Consider the following 18,116-nt stretch of genomic DNA (forward strand, 5'->3'; position numbering starts at 1 on the left):
AATCTCAAAGCATTGGTCTAGGCTTAAAACACATGCCTTGTCTATTGGAGTGCTTATGGGTTTCAAGTTGCTCATATGAAATCGCTTAAAGGATTTTCCTTATTAAATTTGGTAAGACCTACTATACCAAGGAATTTCCTAATGCATTCCCTCACCAACTTCAAGCACAACACAAAGTTGGCTCCACCCATGTCCTTCATCTTAAGAAAATATAGGACAACCACTTCTTAGTAGCGACGAAAAATCTCAAATATATAGGATATCGTCAACATAATTGAATAAAGAAATCTTCATTTACTTAATAGGGGTGATAGAATGATTAAACTTCATGCATCACCACCTAGACGATTGCTTAATGTCAAAGAATAAATGAACAAGACATCATGCTTTGCGCTCTCATTTCTTGACCAAAAAACTCTTTAGTCGAGCCATAAAGGACTCATCATCTAGTTCTCTGAGGAAAAAATTATGAATGTCCAACTGATAGATTTCCAAGTCTAATTTTATGACAAGCTTGAAACAAAATGAGATTATTTTCACCACAAGGGAGAATGTCTCTCATCTTTGTAGTCTACACGACAGTCTATCCCCTCTCTTTAGGCATATTCCTATGCCACTAGGCATGCACTAGAAGATAGACCTTATCTTCCATATATGTTTATCTCATTTCCTTAGCTTAAAGGGAGCACTTCACATAATGAAGCAAGCTCTTTCTCATCTCATGAAGCACGACTAATAGTATTCTTTTCAACCTCAAAAGGATGAAATATGAATGTGTTCTCATGTACTTTTACTCACAAAGGGATCTTGAGTATTTGGTTGTATGCTCACACTTGGTAGGGCACTCCCACTGAATTGATGATCAATCTCATCTTCTCTAACGATTTCAAGATGGGTTTTAATTCCCCACCCTCGCCTAGAGTAGATGAGATACTTTCTCAATCTCTTTCTCATAAGTTCAAGATCTATGCAAGCGTCTTTTATGCTAGGAAACTAGTCTCCAGAAAATGAACATGGCAGACTTTGCCTATGATGGCACATTGTTATGGATGCCAGCTGCAGTCACAAAAAGAGTTCCCTTAGGTAGATATTGATAGGGTTGACTTGCATCATTACCATCCTAAACATATCTAGAAGTGAAAACTTTCTCTATTTCCTACTACATTATTATTATTTGTTACAAGGAAGAAAGAATTTTCAAATTTCCTTCTCATTAATTATTTGCAATGTCCATAAGGATAAACTCAAGGGTCTGATAGACTTTTCTTAAAAAGTTCCAACAAGCTTTACAAACTAAACAATACCCACATATCGATTGATTGGCCTTAGCGAGTGGGTCAAGAAGACCTTCTCTAGCTATCCTGACAATCTCGTCACAATTCATGTGTTTTAATCTACCATGCTCAAAAAATGTACAAGATCACAATAAATATGGATCACAAAAGATGAAGTAGAAATAGTTAGATTAAAGACAATCTGACATGATGAAACCATTCTAAAGTCACAATGTCCAAATAAACTACCATTGGAATGTAGTTCCAAAACAATTATCAAATATAAAGATTTTAACAAAGACAAAAGTGTGCTAAAACTGAAACTAGATTACATCGAATTTTTTATCCTTTTAGCAAGTCATGGAGAAGTAATGTGCACTCAATGTACAAATCAAGCTTGGGGTACCACCTCACTGTACTACTTTATTCATGCTAATTCCCATGTAGATAGTTTGGGAAACATCCAGAAAAGATTTGTAATCTTTAAATCCCCCTCAATCTCTAACAATACGCCTTGTTGCTCTTATAAAAAATCCATACAGGCTGAGTATGAGCAATAAAAAGATGTATACACACAAAGAGATCAGAATGGTACTTTCTTCGGCTCAGTGCAATCCCATCTTTTGGTAGTTATAGCATTTGACTTTGCAAGGATCTCTATTTCTACCATGCTTGCCTCATTGCTGCTTGGTAGATTTGCCTCTACTTGGTACTAGGTTCAAAGCCTTAACCTGATAACCTACTCTACCTTGTCTCTTGTGTTTAGACTAAGATGTCTCATGCTACCCCTTTTTGGTGATAAGGTCTTGTTTTAGGATCGCCTCTTGGTGCTCCACCTCTAGTTCTACATAAGCGACGACATCATTGAAAGTTTTGATGTCATCATTATGTGTGAGAACCATTTTTATTTGGGTCCAAGAATTAGGTAGTTTCTTAATGATTGCTTGTACCTGCTGCTCATTTGTAAGGGTGTTCCCAGCATCATCCAATTTTCTAATCATGTTTTTCATAACACTTAGGTGCTAGAGCATGGTATTCTCGGGGTCCTTACAATACATATCTAACTTCAAGGTCATGGTCCTTAACCTTGTAGTTGATGTACCTCCATACTCTAGTTTTGTCTGATCCCACATAGACTTGGCAGTAGAGTATTCCTCATATACACTAATCAAGTCTTCATGCATACTACTAAGCATGAAATAGCATATCCATCAATCCTTTCAAACCAAGTTTCATAGTCATCCTTCTCTTGATAGTGTTGGGCAATATTACCCTCATCAGGTTTCTTCATTTCAAAGGTCATGAAGTCTAGGTAACCTTGTTCATTGAGCATAAAATCATACGATGGCATATGTCATAGTTGATCTCATCCAACTTACAACATCTTTCAAGGTCAGCTACTTCATATAGATTGACCATCACCTGTCACATCCCCAGGTGGTACTCTAACTGCAATACTCGGAGGTATGATCCATAGTCCCGAAGATTAGTTCATAACAATTATCCTCCCACATAACACAATAATACAATCAAGAGCAAGAGCAGAAATCATGGTAAAAATATCATTAAATAAACAATTAAGGATGGATCTTAAGATAGATCACAACGAATATCCGTGTAACAACCTCCGTATTTCTATGTTATATTAGAGCATTGAAAATGACCTTATGCTCAAACCAACTGAGCTATTCCAGCACCATAATTAATCTTTGAATTAAAAAAAAAAAAAAAAAAAGCTTGGGGTTCCACTTAAAAAAAAATTGACTTTGGTAGGGTTCGACCATTTGTTATTGGTCTGTCTTCACTAAAATTATTTATGATGAAATATTTTTATATTTTTCAATAAAATTTGTTTTTGGGCAACTTTTTATTATTTAACTTGATTGTCATGTTGGTCATTGTTAGGTTTTTTATTAAAATCTATATTATCTATACATTAAGTTTCAAAATTGGTCTTTGCATTTCTTTTATTTAATTGTTTTGTTTGTGTGTGGGACCCATGAGGTAAGGGTGGTAATGAGGCACCATGTGTAAAGGAGGCATTTCATGACCTTGGTTATGAGACTCTTCATGACATTGGTCATGGGTCTTAAAGGTTTTGAAATTCTAACTCTTGACATTCATTTCTCATTTCAACTTCATGACCATTCATGGCCATTACCATGAGTGGGGGTTAAGGTCTTTGAATGGGTTAAATCCTATTCATTCCAAAGAAGTGAATATGAGAGTTACTTCCCCAAGTAGTGGGGAGGTTAGGTCAAGGGGCTTTATTCACATTAGTGGAGGAGGGACAAGCCATTGATTTTAAGCTTGGCCGGTGCGCTCAACCATATAAGGATTTTGAAGCTGCAAACCTCTTGTCCACATACAACCTCTAGTTGTTTATGTAAATTCCTCTTCTAAATCACCATTTAGAAAACAGTACATCCAGATGGATGACCAAGATGTATGACGCATAGCCAACAAACCCATTGAGGCAACCGACACCGGGGCAAATGTGGAAATAATCGATGTTTGGTTTTGCCTAAATCCCTTGACAACAAGTCTAGCCGAAATGACAAGGGACCCATCACCCTTAACTCCAAATATCCACGGCTCCAAAGTTAGAGCAAATGAAACTACCAACCCAAGTATAAGAGAATCAAGTCACTCGATTGCCTCCTTCCAAAGATGGCATCTAGTGATCGATAGCCCAAATAAGAGGACCTATCAACCAAGAACAAGCCACCATCACCTTATATTTGGGTCTTTGAGTCATTTGCTTGTTCTTGATTTTCCATCACTAATACCCAATTGATTGATATTCTCTTCAATTGGATCCAATTCCCCGTTGATCAATTGGCTCTCCTTACTTATAGGTAAGGGTGGTAATGAGGCATCATGTGTAAAGGAGGCACTTCATGACCTTGGTTATGAGACTCTTCATGACATTGGTCATGGGTCTTAAAGGTTTTGAAATTCTAACTCTTGACATTCATTTCTCATTTCAACTTCATGACCATTCATGGCCATTACCATGAGTGGGGGTTAAGGTCTTTGAATGGGTTAAATCCTATTCATTCCAAAGAAGTGAATATGAGAGTTACTTCCCCAAGTAGTGGGGAGGTTAGGTCAAGGGGTTTTATTCACATTAGTGGAGGAGGGACAAGCCAATGATTCTCCATTAGTGGAGAATTGATTCTCCCCTTATGAGGAGGTGTGGTTTGGGCCTATATAAACCCAACCCTTCCTTGCATATTGTGTGCAAATAGAGACACTCCTCACTCACATTGTTTGTTTTACAAAGTTCATTTCTTTCTTGAGTTGTCTTAGTGTTGTGCTCTAGCTTTTGGCTCCCTGAAGGGACTAGAAGAACTACCTCATCTTCTAGTTAGAGGTTGCTTTATCTTGGAGTTGGTGGTGCGAAGAACCCTTGGTAGTAGGGTGCATCAATTACCTTAAAGACAGCACTCAAGGTGTGACTCGACCTCATCGATCCGTGGTTCATTCGGTTGCAACTTCAAGCTCTCCGGAGTAGCTAAGAATCTTCATCTCTCAATTGTATTGCAATTTCATTTTTGTATGTTTGAAGAATTTGTAATACAATTACCCCAACAGTCATTATTGTTTAAGAGCAAATTGCACTGGCACCCCAAAATGGAGGCCTTAAAGCACTAACACCCCCACTTTATGTATAAAAAGCACAGAGACTCCAAAATTGGATTTTTATTAGATATATTTTGTCCAATTTGTCGCTGAAAACCTTTCAAACACTATTTATTATAGGGATATATATATATAAATTTAAATAAGCAGTGATTTAACTGTTTTTAGTGATAAATTTGACAAATATATCCAATGAAAATCCAATTTTAGGGTCTCTGTGCTTTTCAAACATAAAGTGGGGGTGTCAGTGCTTTAAGGCCTCCATTTTAGGGGTGCCAGTGCAATTTGCTCTTAAAATAATAACAACCAACATGACAGTCAAGTTAAATAATAAAAATTTGCTCAAAAACAAATTTTATTGAAAAATATAAAAATAATTTTAGTGAAGACGGTCATTTTCAATGCTCTAAGGCATTGAAAATTGCCAATAGCTAATGGTCGAACACTACCAAAGTCAAATTTTTTAAGTGGAACCCCTTTTTTTTTTGGGGTAAATATCACTTACTACCCCTCTTAGCTAGACAAATAGCACTTACACCCCCTCTTACTTGAATAATATCACTTACCTCCCCTCTGTTAACTTTCTCGATTAAATTTAATTTTCACCGTTAAATGTTTTTCTAAAACCCCAAAATACCCATGGCTGAAAACATTTTTTTAATTTAAACCCTAAATAACCTTAATTACCCTAGCAGCTAAAATATTAAATTATCCTCAATTAAAATAATTGTTAAAAACCAAAATACCATACTTAAAATCCAAATTATCTTAATTATTAAAACCCCAACATACCCTTTTTTTTTTTTAATTTTATCAAATAACTAAAAAAAACAAGAATTGCTTGATATCAAAATGCAATTTCAATACTGAATTATTAAAAGGGAATGTTGGGTTTTTAATAATTAAAGAAAATTTGAATTTTAACTATGGTGAATTGGTTATTAATAATTATTTTAATTGCAGGAACTTTATTATTTTAATTGCTAGGGTGATTACGACAATTTAAGGTTTAAACTAAAAAATAACTTTTAGTCAAGGGTAGTTTGGGATTTTAGTCAACGGTAAAAGTAAAAGTTAACCGAGAAAGTTAACATAAAGGAGGTGTTTGATATATTTACTAGTTAAGAGAGGACGTAAGTGATATTATCCAAGAAAGAAGGGGTATAAGTGCTATTTGTCCAGCTAAGAGGGGAGATAAGTGATATTTATCCTTGTTTTTTTAAAATTAAAAAATTAATTATGGTGTTGGAATTGCTCAGTTGGTTTGAGCACAAGGTCAAAGGTTCAAACCCTCTTTCTAGTAGCAACTTAACTGGTTTTTTTAAGAAAAATTAGAAACATGAAAATCGTTTATCTTCTTTTTTTGAAGGGGGAAAGAAAGAGAAAAAAAAACCTTCCCTTCATGTGATTAATTGTGAAAAAATAAATTATTTAATCATGTCAATGAAAAAAAAAAAGGATTAAAATCCATGATTTTCATCCTAAATCAACCAATACCCATAAAACTAGCTACCACCGGCAACTCTAACCCCAACCTATCTCTGATATCAATGTAAATTAAAATCTTAAAAGGATGAGCATTAGATCCTTTATCTTAGGCTACGTTTGCTTGCAAAGGTTGAGGGTGGGGGGAAAAAAATATTTAGGCCCCATGTGTAGTGGGGTGAGGGAGAAGAAAAAGAAAGGAAGGGATTCGGTGAAAAAATATTAATTGTGGGTCCCACTTTTTGGTTTTATAAATTTTTCCACAAAATTCCACATATTTTATGAGATTTTGAAAAGGTATAGGGTGGGAAAGTTAGTTTACCACCGCACCAGACAAGTTTCCTTAATTTAAAGAAGCTTATCTCTAACTTTTCTACCCCCAAGCAACCAAACAAACCACACTTTTAAGATTTAATGAAAAAATATGATTTTTTAGAATTTTTCCATCTACCCACCTTTATCCTAGTAAACAAACCAGCCTTAGTAATCTTGACTACAATGGATCTAGACATAGGAGGTGCCTCTTAGTGTTCTGTTTCCCCTCGATTTGCCTTACGTACTCTTTAGGTCATTTCCACGCTTTCAAATCGACCAACAACAATAATGGAGGTTCAAGATTAGCTTCTCTCTTTGGAGAATCCACAGAGCAAAGGAGAGTATATATTTTTCAATAATCTATTTGGAATTTCTATTCCTCTATTTATAATATTTTTCCCTCAAACCTAATTCCTTAATTAGAATTTTACTTAGACTCAATTGAGTGAAAATAATATTAGAGTCTTGCATAGACTCAAATAAATAGAGGGGAAATTATCCAGAACTACGTAACCGTTTTGCCACCACCTATGACACAAATTGTAGTATGACCCACCTACTACAATTAACAAGCACCCTTAGAACTTACCCCTTTACCAAAATAAAAGATCTTATGCACTTAATATTGATTAGCACACCAATCAATAAAGGTCTCAAACTATGGTATCTTGTCTTTTTATATGTATATAATTTAGGTGAATCGAGATCTTCTACCCTTGATCTTCTACCATCAAGGGTAGAAGATAATCTTATCTTAATGCCCCTTATATCACACATTCAGAAAGAGGCTATCTTCTTAACACTTACAACGTAGACTCTGATCGTGTCGCTAACCAATCAAAAATAAAATCCTGTGCTACTCTAGCTAGCAAAAAGTATGGGGTCGAACTATGGGGAACTAAAAGGCTAAATTACTAAGATTGAATTCAATAAAACTAAATTTAAATTAAATCTATTAACTAATGCAAAAGCTTTAACTGTTAATACATGAAGATCTTTGGGATTTCGAATCCTCAATGCTTTTCACTAACCGATATAACTCTACACTTCAAAGCAAATGATGGTCTTTCCTAGATATGCCCTATCTTCGCAAGACTATCATCCTTCGCTGAAGCTTGACATGCTTAGTTTTCTTAGCTAAAGAACATCTTTGGTTAGACTCAAACACAATCAACTAGAAGATATAAAACAATCAAATTAATGAAATAAGCTGGTTCATCTACATCCCAAAGAAAAAGAACTAGCTACTCATTATAACAAAGTTCATAAAACAAATAAAGATGAAATTTAGAGAGAGAGAGAGAGAGAGAGAGAGAGAGATGTGGTATTTTTCTTGAGCAATGAGAGAGAGATGAGAGCCAAGATCCGTGTTCGCCATCTTCTCCTCTTCTCTCTAGCTAGCTTCTCTTTTATGTATCCCGCACACAATGAATTCATTCTCTTTACCCATCAATTTGACATTTATTCGTTCGGATTTGGGAAAAACTCAAAACTAGAAAGTTCTAGATATGTTCGTTATGTTTCCATAACATCTTGAATCACTGAAATCCAAGTTCATACTAGAGAGATATGTTTAAAATAATCAAGGTGGGTCTGTTTACCCGATTTTCAGATCTTATTACCAATTTTGTTCCTTGGACCTCCACCTGTTTCCAATTTGGCTAAGATTCATGCTCTATTTTAATTAACTAAGTATGGAAAATTAAATCAAATAAATAATGATAAATGCATGCTTATCAAATACCCCCAAACTTAAGTGTTTGCTAGCCCTCAAGCAAAATGAAACAATAAAAGCAATATTGAAAATAAAAAAAAATAAAAAAACCTAACTCACTTTTGTAGGAATCATGGTTGCACTTAGCATGTGCAACAAGCCTTTAAACCCCTAGGTTACCCTAGTGGACAAGTTGTCTTGTGAGTGTTTGCAGAGAATATTCACACAAAATTCTTAAGTGCTTTTCTAATCATTCTGGCAATAGTAAGTGTAAAATGATAGATTCCAAGACAAAGACACTCCATTAAAGATCGAAGGAAATATAGGCACCCCCACACTTAAGCTTTTTACATCCTCTTTTGAGTCTAGCTCTAGGCAAACAATTCAATCGAGAAGTCTCCTCTTGTCTTCAGCCCATCAGTTCACCCTCAGATAAGACTAATCTTGGTACCAAATAATACTAAGAACTCAGGATCTAAGCAATATTGATCTTCTTAGACATTTCAATTTTATAAGCACATTAAGTCACTTATTTCTTCAATGCACACAATTCTAGTCCATGCAATGTCTTTCCTCTTAAGCTTTCTAGATGGCCTATGTAACGAGTTTTGGGTCAGCCGCTCTCAAGCCAGATGGCCTTAAGGGACTAGGTGTAGAATACCCCTCGAACTTACTTACTCAAACCAACTAGGTTACAGGCCAAGACTGGACCAAAGACACCCTAACTGTTTGACGTGAGGCACAATGTTGGTGACACCGAGACCCGGTTACTAAGAAGGAAGTTTAAACTTTGAACTTCAACAGATTTTTTCTTCTCCTTTTTTTTTTTTTTTCCACACTGTACTTCAATTCAATTCACATTTAAACAATCTAAAATTGGTCTCAACTTATCACCATAAGCACAAGGCAATACAAGACCACTAGATGGTCAGACCTTTTGGACTACCTGGAGTTCCTATTTTTCGATTCAACCTCAGTCTCAAAATGTAAAACCCATTACTATTCTCTCAAAAGGGTGCTCATCACATCAGATGGAATTTCTGAAACTCTTAAACTCTCATATTGTATCTAAGGAAGGAATTAAAACATAATTCTTACCAAAGCCAGAAAAAAAAAAAATTAAGCACTTTTAATCTTTGTGACAATACTCTACCAACTATCAACGAGTCTTACTCAAGTTGACACCCCCCACACTTAAATTATGCAGTGACCTTAGTGCATGCAAGATATAAAAGAAAAGAAGAATATAATAGAAGCAAATAGGGGAAAGAGTGTACCCGATGCTTGAAACTATGCCAAAGTAATAGGAATTAGACCTAACACGATTCCAAATAGAAAAACTTCAATCATTTTGATTTGTTTGAAATGGGAAAAAAGAGAGGGTTCCAACCTAAGTAAGATAGAGCACGCATACACACAGAAGAAAAAAATAGCTAAATAAAATTAAAAGAAAATAACTGCAGCAAAAGAGAGAGTTTAGGACATACCTGAAGTGCAATCAACGTGATATTTCGAACAAAATTACACATGTGGGATCGAGGGATGGGGATTTTTAAAAATTAACCTAAACAACCCAATCTAATGCAAATATTACAATTGAAAAGTCCTAAATACAATTATATATAAGAAATAAAAGATAACAACCTAAACTAATTATCAAATCACTACTCTTGCAGTTACCTACAATTAAATAATCAAACAAAAATTAAAAACACTAAAATTACTCTAAAAATTATGTCTAATTGACAAAAAACAATCTTAGCAACCATGCTTTAGTTCCCCGGCAACAACGCCAAAATTTGATCATGTCGCTAACCAATCACAAATAAAATTCTATACTAATATAGCTAGCAAAAAGTATGGGGTCGAAATATGTGGAACTAAAAGTCTAAATTACTAAGATTGAATTCAACAAAACTAAATTTCAATTAAATCTATTAATTAATGCAAAAGCTTTAACTATGAATATGTGAAGATCTTTGGATTTCGAATCCCCAATGCTTTTCACTAACTGATATAACTCTACACTTCAAAGCAAATGATGGTCTTTCCTAGATATGCCCTATTTTCACAAGACTATTGTCACACCCCACCCGCCGGTCTCGGTTATCCGCCGGACAACCCGTGGGTGCGATCCGTCACAAGATCCACGGTCTTACCTATCAATAATAATAATGCAAGAAATAGATAATCAAGAGCAAGAGCAAGTTCGAATAATTAATTAAAAACATTACTAGAGTCCAAATACTCTAATAAAAGAATCAATGTTCAAAAGTAAAATCAAGTTCAGAGGAAGCAATCAAAATAAACTAAATAAGTTTTTTTCTAGTTTCCTTCTCTAAAGCTTAATAATGCGCTTCATGAATGGCAAGAAAAGGAGTTCTCTAGTTCTTTTCCATACGATTCTCAAAATGTCTTGCAATCTACCTCCTTCGACCATCAATGGGTGTTATAAGTGACTCCAAGCATCAGCAGGAGGTTTCATGCAAGCTATCTCTATCTCCTACTGACGGTGCCACATCTTCTTCATACGAGAGGGTTCGATCATACGAAATCTCTCCAATTTCCAAGGACGTGAGACCATCTGTGCAGTTTAATATAACATACAAAGAGAAGAATGAGTTCTGATGAACTCAGTAAGGATAACACATTTCTCATCCAGATGTCAACACAATCAGTAATGCATGTATGAAATGAATGATATGCAATAATATGAATGCTACTAAGATCTAACTATGCAAGTCTCTAGATAGTTGAAATGCTTTAAGATATAACACCAGCCCTCCTCTGGGTAGGTCTAGTCACTCTGATCCTTCACAGACTGGTTACCTCTATTGGGATCCTGGGCAAAGGGGTCAAGTCATCATCAGTCATTCATGGCTAGGGATTAAGTCAATACTCTCTTACAACAACCATTGGCATGAGTACTGACGCATGTTGGGGTTTCTAATCCAATGCAAGGTCATAATGGTAACACACTATATGAAATCCAGATACTTCCCCTATGGCACCAACTAACTTGGTTCCATATCCTTCGCAACCTAGGAATGATAACCCTCACAGACTGGCTACCGTTGTTGGACTCCACTCCCTAACCCTATGGTCATCCACATATTATTGGGGCGGAGAGCTCTCATGACTCCTCACGACACCCGAGGCAGCTCCTTGGACGTCCATGAGCCCAACCTTAACATATGCAACCCTACCATTGCATGAACAACAATGGATCACTAAGTCTCCGCATAGAATGGTTACCGCTGTAGGATGAAACAGAGTCATGTTACCATTGTCCCGAGTCATTCAGCTTCAATTCCCCTACCGAAAGGGTAATAGCATGTAGGGTACCGAACCATGCAATACTAGACTCCCTAGGTATGTCATCCAACAGTCACAATAGTGTTGGAGGAATCAATGATCATGTGTCTCATACCACAACCCTCTGATATCTCAAGCAAAGATACCCAATTGGATACCCTTTCCATCACATCTACACTACATCAATCATGATCATATCATAACCATTCATTCAATATCATGAAGTGACAAAGTATATAAATATAACACAAACAGGAAGTAAATGACAGTATTAAAGTGAATTAAACAACTATAGCAATGTACATGATTAATGGATAATATAGGAAACAACCGATTCATCATATACATGCCATTGCATATAAACAAAATAGTGTGTCCTTACCTATAATTAAGTAAAAGCTCAATAGAATGCAACCAAATCACAATTACAAAACCCTCAGTAGACTCAGAAGACAACTAAACACAGGGTTACAAGAATGCACAAGAGTCATGAGTCAAATCAAAGCAACCACGAATCACACACAGTCACTGTGACCAAATCGATCACTTGGGCCGGTCGTTTGGGTCAAGCGACCGCCTTAAGCAACCACCCCAGTTACAGACAGTCTTCCAACTCCAAAATTCAGACTTTTGATCATCTGATTTCAATCCGATTTTGGGATGATCTTAATCTGAATTCCAAACTTAACAAGTCTATAACAAAGGAGCAAATCATAAACCTAAAATTGGTAGAGATCTAACACCCAAATCATCTCCCTTGATTAGATCCATCCTTTATTCAAATGCAAAGATTCATTTTTGGACAAGATCCTCTCAAACACATTGATTAGGGTATACAGCCAATCACAATTAGGTTACCCCAACATGAAGGAGATGGATCTACACCATTCCAAAGTTGAAAGAAAAGAATTGAGTGAAGGGGATTCACTTACCTAAACCAATTTGCAAACAGACGAGGGAAACAGATCCGGATCTCTAATCACGCTTTCCTCACCTTCCAGCATGTGTCTTTTGCCTCCTAACAGTCCACAACAACAATCTCAAATATAATAATGAGATAAAAACATAGGATTTACTATTTATAGAGGACATGGGGCAAATTAAGGCAACATCCCGCAAGTAGACCATGGCGGTTGCTTGGGGCGACTGATTTGCCCAATCAACCGCCCCCTAGTACTTTGCAGTACAATGGTGCTTTGCTCAAGGGGTTGACTCCCAACCTCAATCTAACCCTAAACAACACATTGGGGAGGTTTTACCTTCAATACGGACATCTTCAAACACCTCTTGACTTCCACCAAGGATCCAATTACCCAGCAAGGCAGGTTCATCATCAAAAAAATCCAGATCCATGGGTTCAGGGTATGGATCATGGACTTCAATCCAAATAATCCACAACTTAATTCGATTTGACCTTCGGGTTATCGGACTTGCAATACAGATTCCGGGTTAGAAATACGGGGGTTGTTACAACTATCATCCTTCACTGAAGCTTGGCACGCTTAGTTTGCTTAGCTATAGAACATCTTTGATCAGACTCAAACATAATCACTTTACCCAAAAAAAAAAAAAAAAAAACATAAACAACTAGAAGATATAGAACAATCAAATTAATGAAATAAGCAATAAGCAAAGGTTCATCTACATCTCAAAGAAAAGGAACTAGTTAATCATTGTAACAAAGCTCATAAAACAAATAAAAATGAAATTTAGAGAGAGTAAGATGTGATATTCTTCTTGAGCAATGAGAGAGAGATGAGAGCCAAGATCCATGTTCGCCGTCTTCTCCTCTTCTCTGTGGCTAGCTTCTCTTTATGCATCCGGCACACAATGAATTCATTCTCTTTACTCGTCAATTCGAACTTTATTCGTTCGAATTATGGAAAAACTCAAAACTAGAAAGTTCTAGATATTTTCGTTATCTTTTCATAGTATCTTAAATCACCAAAATCCGAGTTCTTATGAGAGAGATATGTCTAAAATAATCAAAGGTGAGTTTGTTTACCCGATTTTCATATCTTATTACCAATTTTGTTCCTTGGACTTCCACCTGTTTCCAATTTGACTATGATTCATGCTCTCTTTTAATTAACTAAGTATTAATTCACTAAGTATGAAAATTAAATCAAATAAATAATGATAATGCATGCTTATCATACCCCACTTTGAATGTATGATGGCGGGGGTGGATAGGATTGAATTAACCCAACCCTTTTAGGTAGGTTTACATCCGTGAGATGTGGTCCCAGACACTCAACACCTCAAAGATGGTCCCTCAAACTACATGAATGGTGAAAAGCTGACTCCTATAATTAAATGTCATCGAGCAAAAATTGAATTAAAATATTACGCTGACAGAATCCTATAATTATTGGAAGAACTCCAAAGAGAGAACCAATCTCATTTGTTTTGGGGACAAAGTGGAGCTAGACAGTGGTCTAAAACCCTTCCCAGTACCCATAATCTACTTTTCCAGGTACACCTACCCCCTTAGAAATTACACCAGTCCTCTTTACCGAGCAAGCAACTTGAAATATTAAAATCTCTTCCCTCTATCCCGCGACTCACGCAGTCTCATGATATAACTTAAAAAACCTTCTCAATTTAATATGCTTAATCATAAATTATTTTGATGCTTTCCACTCTGGTCTCCACTATCCTTCCATCTCTATTTAATGAACTAAAGAACATAATAGATTCACAGCAAACCCAGCAACATTCTGCTTCAATAGCTTGAAGCTGCTCTCATGGCAACCACCCACCAACCTCTTCTAGAGAATCCCAAGAAAAACCCAACCTTCACCTGCAAAGCTCTCTTCCTCTTCCTATGTTCAGCTGCTATCATCTGCTCATCTGTTTTCTTAGCTTCCCATTTGATCAACAACAATGACCCTTATATGTCTTTGTCTTCTCAAATCTGTAATCAGCTGCATGGCCCGGCCACGTGCCTTCAGATCTTCCTGAAAAACTCTATCCCACACATAACCGAAGTCATCGATGCGGCCAACCATTTCAGCCGCCGCATCAATGACGCCCGTGGGCAGGTGCCACTGGTGGACTGTGTGGAGTTGATGGAGATCTCCATCAACCGTGTGAAGAACTCCGCCATGGCTATCGGCCATGGTTCAACTCAGGCCTCACTTGCAGACGCCCATACATGGCTAAGCAGTGTACTCACAAACCATGAGACCTGCTTAGATGGGCTTAAAGGTGGGCCGGCTCATTCACTCATGGACGCCAAGATTCAGAATTTGAAAGCCAGGGCAAGAACCTCCTTAGCAATGTTCACTGGTATTTTACCATCTGATGAAGAAGCATTCCGGCCATTACATGGGACCTTTCCTTCTTGGGTCACTAGCAGGGATCGCAAGCTTCTTGAGTCTCTTCCGAAGGACGTTGAGGTCAATGCCAATGTTGTGGTTGCCAAAGATGGAAGCGGCAAATACAAGACGGTGGCGGAAGCGGTGGCATCGGCACCCAATAATGGGAACAGCAGATATGTGATCTATGTGAAGAAAGGGACTTACAAGGAGAATGTTCAGGTTGTGTCACAGAAGAAAAACGTGATGATCGTCGGCGATGGCATGGATTCAACCATCATTACAGGCAGCCTCAATTACGTTGATGGAACCTCAACTTTCAATTCTGCAACACTCGGTAATGGATTATTTTATATACTAAGTAGGGTTCAATATAGTATTTGATAGGTTAAAGGACTTTAACTAATTATTCTCATTGGAGCAGTTGGTGGTGGTGACGGCTTCATAGCACAAGACATTTGGATTCAAAACACGGCAGGACCACAGAAGCACCAAGCCGTGGCACTCCGTGTCAGTGCAGATAAAGCTGTTATAAACCGTTGCCGCATTGATGCATACCAAGACACGCTCTACGCTCACACCCTCCGTCAGTTCTACAGGGACAGTTACATCATTGGCACTGTCGATTTCATCTTTGGAGATGCAGCTGTGGTGTTCCAGAACTGTAAACTGGTAGCTAGAAAAGGCATGAGTGGGCAACAAAACATGGTAACAGCACAAGGCCGATTAGATCCAAACCAGAATACTGGGACTTCGATCCAGAATTGCGAGATAATAGCAAGCTCTGATCTCGCGCCAGTGAAGAGCTCATACGCGTCTTATCTAGGCCGTCCGTGGAAGGAATACTCTAGGACAGTGGTGATGCAATCTTACATTGGGGATCACATTGCTTCTCAAGGATGGGCACCATGGAGTGGTGACTTGAATTTGAAGACTTTATATTATGGTGAGTACTCAAATAGAGGACCTGGTGCAGGTACTAGCAAGAGAGTGAATTGGGCTGGTTATCATGTAATCACCAGTGCCACAGAAGCCAGCAAATTCACTGTGTCATCGTTGATACAAGGTGGATCATGGCTGAAATCAACTGGAGTTGCTTATACTGAAGGTCTGTGATTTCTTAACGTGAGAAGAAAATAAGAGCTAGTCCGCCTTTCTTTGTTGTTGTTGTTGTTCTTATAGACTTCATGTAGTGGACGAATTAGTGATGCTTGCTGAGTCTTGTATTTCTGATTCCATGGGTAATACATGTTATCACATCATTATGAAGGCTCTTTTTATCCAAAGGAAGGAAAAGAGAGAGAGGAAAAACAAATAAACAAAGAGACAGATAGCTTTAGTCACACTACAAGAAAAAGTGTCTACTGCAATGGAACTTTTGCCACAGACGGATATCATGGTAAAAAGTCCAATTACTACGACGGTAAAAAAAATTCCATAATATTAAGGTACCATATGCTGCAAAAAAAAAATTATCGCAGCAAAAAGCCCAATGAGTACCACACTTCCCAAGTCCCATTGTAATAAGTTAATGTTGGGAATTTTAATTATGCTCAGTGAAATTATGGAATACTTTAATTAGACAGTTACAAAATATGAGGATATATTTTGGTAATTGCCATCCCACTCTCTCAACACAAGTGAGATACGAAACTCGTTGGACTCTCTCTCTCCAAGAAATGCAGGAAACGGAAGGAAGAAAAATGTAGGTCTTCTTCTTCCTTAGTTTGATCTTGCTTGAATTCATACTCTCAGCTATCCATCCACAATGGTACTTGGGATGTGGATTGCATTCTCTATCCCCAAGATTGAGGATTTACCAATGACGAATTGTGTCAGAGGAACAAGTACGTGGATCCTTTCTATTTTTCTGCTGCATTTTCTAATTTGGGATTAGCGAATCCAGGTAAGATTTTATCCTTCTCCTCTGTAGAATAATTAATCTGAAATATCATGCTATCTCTCATGTTAGATAGAAAATCAACATTGACATCAGAGCCAAGTTCCCACGTTTCTTTGTTCCTCCTGAATTTTGTTGTTTGATTTCTTGGATTGGATCCAAGTGCAAAGATCCAAAGTTTAATTGGAACCCTAAATTAAAAACTAGATTTTTTTTTGGATCCAAATGGAACTATCGTCATGGTAGGATTGTCTAATTTTCATAGAGTTGTTAATCCGTGAAAATAGTATTTTTAATTTTTTTTCTTGGATTTTAAGTGCATTTTTGTATTTATTTATTATGTATGGGATGATGAGATCCAAAAATCCAATCTTGTGAGAGCATTAGGGTTTGTTTTTGGAGGGATGGAATTTTTTTCGTCTAGACGGAGCGCTGTCTTAGATCCATATCAGAATCTGTCAAGTCGTCTCAAAATCCGTCTAATCACAGAGGTAGAACGACTCCTACATGACGATCCGTCTCAGCATTCATCTCAGACAGATTGCCAGATGACAATCCATCTTAGAATCTATTATGATAGTTCTCTTAGTTCTAGAGTGAATCTCCATTCACTCTAGTTCTTCCGTGAACTTCACGGTGTGATTTCGGTAAAAGCCTAACATGAATCTATATGATTGTTATTGCTCTTTGTTTAGTTTGATTTCCAATACATGCTAGACCATATTCCATGATGTTTTCAGACCTTATTCTATTATTCTCTTAGTCCTAGAGTGAATCCCCATTCACTCAGTCTATCCATGAATCTGCGGTATGATTTCAGGTGAAACCTAAATTAGGACTCATTAGGTTTTTATTCCTTTGGCCATGATTGATGCCTAAATCATACTAGATAGTGTCCTACCATTATTTAAGAGTTTTCTAATTAATTTGGGAGAGATTTGGAACCCCAACGATGAGTTTTTTTATCGATTTTAGGTTTTATTGTCCATACATAGTAGCCTTGGTCGATTGGCTTGGCAGCCCGGGCAACCAAGCCAAGTGACCAAAGGGTACCGAGACACCAGAATGCCTTGATTTGCCCTCTATTCATCTTTGAACCTTTAGGGTTTGTTCCTAACATTGAATCATCATATTATTAGGACTTCTTT

General features: G+C 37.0%; 1 protein-coding gene across 1 annotated transcript; it reads left to right on the forward strand.

The window, feature by feature from the left end:
- The first annotated feature begins 14,432 nt into the window (after positions 1–14,432).
- On the forward strand, positions 14,433–16,276 carry LOC148999399 (pectinesterase-like). Its single transcript, XM_089141207.1, has 2 exons — positions 14,433–15,405; positions 15,493–16,276. Exons 1-2 carry the CDS (start codon positions 14,496–14,498, stop codon positions 16,182–16,184), a joined length of 1,602 nt encoding a protein of 533 aa, XP_088997333.1. The 5' UTR covers positions 14,433–14,495; the 3' UTR covers positions 16,185–16,276.
- Positions 16,277–18,116: the final 1,840 nt, after the last annotated feature.

The sequence above is a fragment of the Hakea prostrata genome, unplaced genomic scaffold, assembly GCF_041222555.1.
Source record: "Hakea prostrata isolate BN-2017 unplaced genomic scaffold, UWA_Hpros_2 contig_12, whole genome shotgun sequence".
Lineage (NCBI taxonomy): Eukaryota > Viridiplantae > Streptophyta > Magnoliopsida > Proteales > Proteaceae > Hakea > Hakea prostrata.

Bases quoted from the DNA above. Each gene is read 5' to 3' on its own strand.
- LOC148999399 (XM_089141207.1), top strand. From the start codon at position 14,496: ATGGCAACCACCCACCAACCTCTTCTAGAGAATCCCAAGAAAAACCCA. The intron at 15,406-15,492 runs GTAATGGATTAT...TCATTGGAGCAG, and splicing joins TTTCAATTCTGCAACACTCG to TTGGTGGTGGTGACGGCTTC.